This window comes from Thermobia domestica, chromosome 2 (assembly GCF_964235325.1).
Source record: "Thermobia domestica chromosome 2, izTheDome1.hap1.1, whole genome shotgun sequence".
Classification (NCBI taxonomy): Eukaryota; Metazoa; Arthropoda; class Insecta; order Zygentoma; family Lepismatidae; genus Thermobia; species Thermobia domestica.
The window spans coordinates 46,397,606-46,407,677 of record NC_137455.1 but is presented as its reverse complement, the minus strand read 5'-3'; the positions used below and the strand labels follow the sequence as shown (position 1 = coordinate 46,407,677).

The following is a 10,072-nucleotide window of genomic DNA, read 5'->3' as shown; positions in this document are numbered from 1 at the left end:
GAGGACGCTGTCCACCACAAACTTACTTGACTGCAAATCAGGGACCCCGCGCACCAGAGTACGCTCTACCAAGGAGTCACCGTGCCCCCCTTGTATAGCTTTGAAGGCAGAGCTTTTATTTATGTGTGTGTAGTTTCGTTGTCAGATATCCAAGCAAATATATCCAGCTCCTGACGGGGAGGAGGAAACTTTGGGTCCCCGGCCTCCTTAGGATAGGTACTCATACTTAGTTGCCTATATAGATAGTTTCACATGTTCGTTCTATTGAAAGTCTACATTAAAATAACTTGTGATTCCTCTATATTATATAACACGTTGACATATTGAATAGAAGCTGTTTCAAAACCTGTATTTATTCTCATAATATTAACCCTTATAACAAATAATGCCTGCTTATTATGTTGAAAATGCAACGGTGTGAAACAATACTGCAAGGTCATTCTCAGCGGGATGAAGGGAGACGGTATTGTAACTGGTGACTGGAGAAATGGGTAAAGAGGAGAAAACCACAATAAGGAACGAAAAACACTCAACCAAATGCCTCACCTACTATTCAAGGACTAGAACAGGAAACAAGGGAGTGAAAATTCGCTTTATTTTGGCTTGTTTTCATCATTCATCCAGACGCTATGGCTCACCGGCCCCTATAACCAAGCCGACGTTTGGTCTGCCGGCAGGAAGTCAGGTGGAAGTAGCGCCCCCTCTCAACATATGACTCCCCATTTTTCTCTCAGTCAATGATACCAACTACATGAATTTAACAATAAATTTTATTTAAAAATTCAAGCAAGCAACAATTAGGGAGCGTGAAGTGCGTAGTTTTAGCAAACGGGGCCCCACCAAATGAATCATTGGGAACGTCGGATATAAAACTTTCAACTTGAACTATGCTGGATTGACGGTCAGTTATTTTCTTAGTTGTATGAGCTTAATTTTAAATAATTCTCGAACTGTCATGCGATAATGGGACCGAATGCGTTTGTGCTTGCTTTATCGGTCATCAAACCTGGGACTAAAGCCATACTGGAAAATCAAGCAATTACGTAAGGAAATACCTATTTGCATAAAGACAATTCGGAAATTATAACACGCACAAATTACCACAGAAAGTGCTTATGCTTGGGGCTATGCAAAATTGACGCTTTTCAACGTGAGAAACAATCCTTTGAAAAAGAAAAACACAACTATCCGTTTCGTTATTTATCGTGCTAACACTCTAGCGGAAATATTAACCTTATGTGCTCAAAACAAGTTTTAAAACGTTAAATAGAATAATCACGGCACGATTTTTTTTTTTTTTTTTTGAAAATTTGAATGAGAACTGAACATTTTACACAAAATTTGGTATCTACGAGCGAAAACGGTACGTTTCTAGACCTCATTGAAGAAAGAGTTAGCCACAAACATTTAAATATAACATTTTAATATTGAAAATGAAATACAGGTTTCAGTTTTTTTTTAACGTAGAATGCAAGGAAAAGAGATTGGGATGGTTTAGTAAGATGTCCATATAAGACGTTCGAATTTCCCTCCAGATTCCAAGTCCAAAGAAAGTCAAAAAATACCCGCAGTAACAGATGAGAGCATTTGTTACTTCACTTATAATTGGAATATGACATTCAAGTTTTTCTTAGATGTTATGCAGCCCATTTATCGGTTTTGTAATTTTGGTTGCCTAACACCGCAGGATTATTATTATTAATCTATGGGCTCAAAACGACTCCTAAAACCTTGAATAGAAAATTATAGGAACTTTTTTTTTTTCGATCATTTGAATGAGAACTGGCAAAAAATTTCGAGTTGATTAGCGAAAACGACATATTTCTTGTGGTTTCCGATATCTCATTGCCAAAAGAAATTGGCCACAAGCCTATAAACGTAGTTTTTTAAACATACACGAACAGATTCATCTAACTTAAGCACTAAGGAAGGACATATGAGAGAGATTAACTGCTTAAAGTATAATAATATTGTATTTCCACAGAGGATCGATCTCGGGACCACGTGCATAAAAGGCACACAAAAAAATCACTCCAATCGGGAAATTGATCTTCTTAATCATCTCATTTTCCTTTCTAATTTATGCATTACGACAACGACACGAACACGGAAATTTCGAGGATAGTTGAGAATCCGATCATCCTGTATAGCTATAAAGACTCTATCCCCCAAAGAATTTCGCCTCAGACCACTCGACTACATCACACAGACGACTTGGCCACGAACAAGCATGCTTTTGAGCTCTCAATGTTAATGTATTATGCAAGGTTTATATTATACTGACATATTGATGCATTCACAAGTGTGTAATAAAAATCTTTTCTAGTATTCCTGTCTAGTGCTTGCTTTTAGTTGTAATAGTTCTCCTTGTTCTTTTGTTTAGAGGTACACACAAACAAACAAGCATACATACATACACAAAGTTTAAACAAGCATTCATTTTCTCTTACCATAAAGTCATTTTTTTTTTTTTTTTAAATAATGCATACTATTGTACGTATTTATGATGTGTTGATTTCAAAGGAATACGGAAGGAAAATTACGGATTAATTTCTCTCTCTGAAAAGGAAAGAGTAATTAAAACAGTTACAATATTGATTTATTGATAAACTTCATATTAAAATTTTATTGACATTAAAAGTATAGGCTACATACTTTTCCCGCACCATGGTCCATGGAAGATGCTGAAATATTGAATAAACTGGTTTACTCCATGACTGGAAAGAAGAAGACATATCTTTGAGTTGTTGGACAGAATTACAGGAAAGACTCATTGGATGTTTCGTGTAGAATATTGTATTGTATAAACGAGTATTTTAGCTGTTACGAAAAGCGAAAGAAAAACAACGAAAGGCCTTTAAAATACGGATGAATATGAAGAATAAAGAAAGAAAATTATACTGGTGAAGTGGAAAATCACTGAGACGGTGTAAAAAATGTAGTGAAGGAGAAAACAACAACAACAATAATAATAAGATAAACTGATAAGTTCTCTGTTTGAGAAAATCTTGCATTCTACCGGAATTGATAGATGGCATAGTTAAAAGACAGCAAGAAAGAGGTTTATTAGAATTAATGGCATGCAGTTTAACAGATAATCCCTTCGTCAAGAGACATGGGTCATATACGAATATCTCAGGATACTTATAATCAGTGTTCGAATTAAACTTCCAGATGCTTGTGTATTGTCGGTATATATATAGTGGCGGATCCAGGATATAATTAAGGGAGGGGCCAAACCATAGTTTGCCGTTTTATCCATTTTAAAGCAAATTGAAGCCCATTTTATCCAGTTTATACCTGAGCGTCAAGGGGGACTATAGCCTCTATAGCCCCCTTGGATCTGCCCATCTCTCTCTCTCTCTCTCTATCTATCTATCTATCTATCTATATCTATATCTATCTATCTATCTATCTATCTATCTATCTATCTATCTATCTATATCTATATCTATATCTATATCTATCTATCTATCTATCTATCTATCTATCTATCTATCTATATATATATATATATATATATATATATATATATATATATATATATATATACAGGGTGGCCCAGAAGTACGTATAGGCCTACATCCCTGCATTGGTCAAGTATAATATTCTAGCTTATGGGTTTATTTGCTTCGGCTGTTCTGGGCTTAAGGCATAAGTAAAAAGGCTTCAAGAACAAATAAATTAAGAAACTAAGTTTACCTGATGGATAACAATAAGAAACGATATAAAATATAGTGAGCTGATCAGTACGGGAGTGTATACCTACTTTTGAGCCACCCTACATATAAGAGGCCGCGGTGGCTCAGTGATATAGCATTCACCTCTGGTGCATGTGTTCCCGGGTTCGATCCCAGCTCCCGCCAAGTGAACTTTGTGATGGAGAAACACCGTGTGCGTGCGTTTCCTCGGGGTTCTCCCGTTTCCTCTCACTTTCTTCATTCCACCATTTCATTCATTTCTCATCATCACCATCTCCTTTAGACCTAGCCGGCATAATCGTGGGACGTAAAACTCAAACATTTCATTTTCATATATATATATATATAAGCAAAAACGGCATAATCCATACAAAGATGCGGTATTATAATATTACAATGCAAACAATAATAATTCTTAACATATACCAGTTAAGTAACAATAACAATATTACTAACTACTGTACTAATTAATGGATGTGACAAAAAAAATCAATTCACCACATTCACATGAATAGTCTACTCCGATGTGATGATAGAATGTCAAAAGTCTCTTTTCTATGTAGAACATCTGTTGCAGAACTATTTCAAGAGTGAATGTTTGCAGTAATTAAATTGCAATATTAGAAATTGTCTTCACATATTTATACAAGAGAAAAATATATTTTCCGTAAGAAAGACATTTACTTGTTACGAACAGGAGATAAGTTGTGATGAGAGGGGGAAATCCTCCCATCCCCCGTTAATTCGAAACCTGCTTACAATGAGATCAATTATAGTTATTACGAACTAATGGAATAATACTTTTAAAATAATACAACTGAATTACTCAAGTTTGGCAGTACCACTACCTGAGTACTGGCTAGCAACAACTATAAGAGAATCATCATAAACTTTTGAGCATAAGTCAAAATATACATGGGAACAACTCTTTCTAGTGTGCTGATTCTTATTAATGCGTCTCTGTAAGTGAGGGTATTGTTAATTTGTAGATTGAAAATCTTTCCGTATTTCCAGGAAGAATATAATCGTTCATCACGCTTTCGATAATTTAATGGAACAGGAGTTGGAAACACTGGATTCAGTTTTCCCCGATGTGTTTACGCTGATCTACCAACAGTGGCCGAACGTCTCGCGTTGCGAAGTGACCGACAAGGCGCGCGTGTGTGAAGTTTGTTTATAACTGTGATCATTTAAACATGTGTCAATGTGTGGATGTATTCATTTTTTTTTGTGACTTTTTATACGTTAATATAAATTAGTGAGACTTCATTTACAAACTTTTCTTTTTAAAAAAAAAAAAAAAAAAAAGCCAAATCGCTATATTAGAAATTTGATAAATGATTCCCTGAGACACACTGAAGAGTTTTGTGTTTTGAGAACAACGATATCAATGTCATTTAGAGAAAAAAAATGACATTTAACGTAGTAACGAATGAAATTGATACAAAGTGACATTGATAAACGTGAGAAGTGAAAAAAATAAAAAAGAGAGAGAGACATCAAAAAATAAAAATCGAGGTATTGCCATGAAATGTCAGCAACTAATCCAACTTTATGTTCTTCCTTTTCTTGTGTAAATGACTGTGAAATTTTCTCAGTTGATTCTCGTTAACTCAGTGTGTCTTCAAAAAGCACAAGTAAGATTCTAATCACAATCACATAGCTGTCAGCACAAAACACTGCGTGTTTTGAGTTTACAAATAGTAATGAAGATAATGTTGTATTCTTTTTTCCGTTCGTGAAGAAATCTAATGCAGAATATTTGTCAAAATTCTTTTTGAGGCGTGTTCCTTATAAGTGTTTCTGTGACTTCAGAAGCTAAAAAGTGAATATTCTTCGAGATAGAAGTGAATAATTACATCAAATGTTACTGTATGTGAATAGTGTATATAGTGATTCAAATTAATCTTGTGAGATTCGAGATTAAGTGTTCTTTTTTTCCTTTATGGTGTACGGTGTACATGTACTCGCATTTAAATCTCACTTTTGAGTGAATTCATTACACTGTGGATTTGCATTTGATAAGCAATGATATATGCAGTTCTCTCTTCATTTTGACACTTTAATGGTGTCATTTTTATGTGTTTCATTTTGTATAATTCGCGATTGTTTCTTATATGATGATAACACTTGTACAGTGGTGCGAAATCATTATATTGATCTAACATACTGGAAGCTTCATTTCCAACGAAAATCACCACCATGGTGAGAATGAAAGTGATCGAAGTGTTGCCAAGTCTTTCGTCCAAATTTAAACTGGACGATGATGGTGTTGGTGGTAGTGTCCGAATTCCCAGAAGAAGGTCATCTGCCTTCCGTCGTCAGGCGTCGTCCCGTTTGCCGTCAACCACATGGCACGACCACTTCGAACCTCCTCAGCCACCTCGTCGAGAACGGCGACATGACCATCTTGTTCGAGGAGACTCCGACCGCGACCAGTGTGGTTGGGTTCGTGTCTTTGGAGGGGCGAACGACTCAAGAGGAACTTTGGTCTATTTAACATTGACCACAACAGTGAGAGATATCTGCAGGGATCTTGTTCTTACTGAAGATACGTCCATATGGGTTCAGGTAAGTGTGTTTAAGTTGTGATACATTGGCTAGGGATTATAATTTTGTTCTCGTAATAATTTAACAGAATCAAATTACATTTTTGTTCTAGCATTGTTCATACTCTTAACGATGATAAAACGCTTCAGATGCAATGTAATCAAGTGACGTAATTCACTACATTAGACTGACCGAGTTTAATTCCTATATTTTTTTCTGAAACCCAAAATTCACTTCGGGGGCCGCGGTGGCTCAGTGGTAGAGCGTTCACCTCTGGCGCTTGGGATCCCGGGTTCGATCCCAGCCCCCGCCAAGTGAACTTTGTGGTGGACAAACACTGTGTGCGAGGGTTTTCTCGGGGTTCTCCCGTTTCCTCCCACTTTCTTCATTCCACCATTTCATTCATTTCTCATAAACACCGTCTCCTTTAGCCTAACCGGCATAACCGTGGGACGTAAAACTCACAGATTTCATTTTTTTTTTTTCAAAATTCACTTCTACTTGTAAATAAAAATTTCTTAAACTTAAGATTTATGAAATCATTGTTTCTCTCATCACATTTCCCGAAATTCTTTAGACCTAAGTATTAGACTCCCATGTTTGTACAAAAGTACCAGGCCCTCGAATTTCCAGTGACATAGGCTATTCATCCTCTAAGTAGCTGCTGTCAATATGTAAAATTTGGCAATAACACGTTTAGTCATCGTGTTCATTGTTAGTTGACCCTAAAATGTGTTAATCTTTCTGTAAAATCTTCGCTTACGTTCAACTCTAAAACACATGTCTATTAGAATGTGAAAAAATAAAATGAAATGAAATCTTTCAGTTGAACGTCCCAGGGAGACTAACTAGGTTAAGGGAGACTATAATTAAGGCAAATGAATGATGGACGAATTGGTAAAATGAGAAAGTGAGAGAAAACGGGAGTTTTCCCCGAAAAAAGCATAGACACGATATTGTCCACCACAAACTTACCTGGTCGGAGATCGAATCAGGGACCACATGCACCACAGATAAGCACTCTACCACTACCACCGAGCTACAGTTCTCCCTCTATTACAATATGAAAAAATACTCTCCTATCAAACGCGCATCAGTAACCTGTGCCTCCCTCCTTACTGGGTTCTTGCAACGTCTAGTCAGATGTGAATTCATTGTGGAAGCAACTGATCCATATAGTACACAGAAATTTGGTATGTTAAATATAACCTATTTATATATCGAAGTAAAAAAAAAAAAAAAACACTTGATTTAAATTGCATAAGAGGCACTTAGTGAAGTTTTCTTGGAGACTATTTATTTCCATCATGTGACTGCCGGAATGATAACTTGAAATGTAAACCGTGGATGACAGCTCTATTGCAAGATTTTTGTTCAATCAAGTGAAAACTGGTGTGGTGCCTTTAAATATAGGCCTTGGTCGGCTTTCCTGATCACTTTTCTGTTTGTTGAGTGTTGACAACTCTAGTATAGATTGACTGCACATTATGCACTTGAAAATGCGCTAAATAAACACACTACAAATAGAAACATATACGATTACAAAATTTAAGCACATAGAACAAATAGATTTAAACAGATATATGCAGATTTTGAGCTAAAAAATAACCAAATTTAAAGTAACAGTAACAAGTTAAGAAAGCTTTACAGAACTAACGTCGAGATATTTTGTGACCTGCTTATTCTGGATGTGAAGATTATCCCAGGCTCAGCGACAAAGAATATGCAGACGTAGGTAGACATAAATAATATCAATGATTTACGTATTATCAAATCGCATATTCTTTTTTAATAAGCAATCAGAAGATTGAGGATGTTCGGATTATAAAATAGATTTTATCATAATAATAATATTGCTCGTTATTGGCTAACTGGACTTCGACCCCAGACCCCCGCGTTTGCTCGGCATACTGCCTAGGGATGCGCACGAGACAAGATTTGAGACTGTCTCGCCTCGAAAATGTGCTGTAAAAGTGATGTCTCGACTCGAAAAATATATATTTTTCTATTGGAAGAGCTGTGTCTCGACTCGAATTTTGTCAGGAAAATTCTGTCTCGACTCGACTCGAACGCATCACTAATACTGCCACGCACCGCATGTTTCAGTCTTCTGCTTCCATTCTTCGCACGGCAAATATACGTTTTTGGCATTATTCTTTGCGAAAAATTTAAACCTCTTCTACCCTTAATAAAATCATATCGATCCAAATGCTAACTGCTCAAAAATTAATTTCAAGTGATTCACCCGTTTTTCTCTTATGGTGAGACTGACAACCTTTATGTCATTTTTATACATTAAAAAAAAAAAAAAAATAGAAACGATCTCCTTCTCTCGTGAAAAGCGAAATTTCCGAAAACGCAGTGGCAAATTCCCATTTGTTTTGAATAAGGAGTTTATATACCACGTTTCAAACTCCTAACACGTCTCTAATCTTCGGCTATTTCGAATTATGACCATCTTATTTTAACAATTGGAAGCTTCACCCTTATTTCTTCCCATTTTTTTCTTTCCTTCGAAGAAAAAAACGCTGAAACATGTCTTTTATTATTTTAAAATAAAAGCCTAAATAGTAATTTTGTTTCTAACCTTAAGGGGTTTCGAGATATGGCCACCGTATTACAATAATTATAACTCCTATTATTTTTTCTTCCCACCTTTTCTCATCTTTTCTAGGGAAATATGAAGAAACTCTAAAACACATCTTTAATTATCTTAAATGAAAACTAAAACATAAAATTTCACGTCTCTGACTCTATGGAATTTCGATATAAGGCCATCTGATTCTAACAATTACAACCCCTACCTATTTTCTTCCCATCTTTTTTTCTTCTCTTGTAGGAGAAATATGAAAATATGTAAAACATCTCTTTAAGCATTTTAAATAAAGCGTCAAAAATAGCAAATTTCATGTCTTTAAAGGATTTTGAGAAATAGCCATCCTATTATAAAAATTTTAACCTCAATCTTTTTATCTTTCTTTCTTTTGGACTTTCTTTAGGCTATTCCCTTCTAGCGAGACATCAAAAAACGTTTAAACATGCGTCTAATTATTTTAAATTTAAAATCCATATACTAAATTTCATGTCTCTACCCTTCATAGATTCGGAGATAGGGACAATTTTACTATAATTTCCACCTGAATTTTCCTCCTTCTTCTTCGAATTTCCAAAAATTCTTCTTTAGTGTTACCTTACGTCACAAATCACTGTCAAAATTTCACAAATTTCCAGCTTAAGCAGTTTTTCCTGGGAATTTCACTCATTCACTTAGGACTTCTTTTACATAGGCCTAGATAATTGTTGAAACATAACGATTCGAAAGTTGCATCTTTCGTCAAAAGTTTAAGCATCTGGAATCTGATTGATATTGTATACAACAAATAACCATTTGAACTTTACGCAATACAGTGTTCATCATATACATTTACACTTTTCCATTTACATACCAATAAACTCCGCACGTGTTTGTGTGTTTATGTGCGTGTGTCCAGGCAGGAAATCCTTGAGTTGCCACGCACAATATCAAATGATGAAGTCAGTGAAGTTTAAGTTGTTTTTCTGCCCTTAGCACATATATTTCTTCTTTTTCTTTTCCGTCTAGTAAAAACAATAAAGAAACTGTGTTTGAGTCCGTATTAATAAAAGAAACTGTTTTCGGTAGTTAGCAGTATTGAGCTCCCACGTAGCTAGGCGATTAGTGTACGCGCCTTTGGCGTGGGAGAACCGAGTTTGATTCCCGGCGGAAGCTCATGTGGAAAATTTGCTATTTTCTCTGTAATAGTTCTATCAATTTTATTTATACATTTCATAAATCAAAATAT

At 35.5% G+C, this 10,072-nt stretch overlaps 1 protein-coding gene across 1 annotated transcript in view; it reads left to right on the top strand.

The window, feature by feature from the left end:
• The first annotated feature begins 4,833 nt into the window (after positions 1 to 4,833).
• The window catches only part of Phlpp (PH domain leucine-rich repeat protein phosphatase), a 380,272-nt gene continuing 375,033 nt past the window's right edge, over positions 4,834 to 10,072 (top strand). Inside the window, exon 1 of the mRNA XM_081740804.1 lies at positions 4,834 to 6,272. Within this exon, the coding sequence (XP_081596930.1) occupies positions 5,904 to 6,272 (369 nt within the window). The 5' untranslated portion in view covers positions 4,834 to 5,903. The remainder of the gene's footprint in view (positions 6,273 to 10,072) is intronic.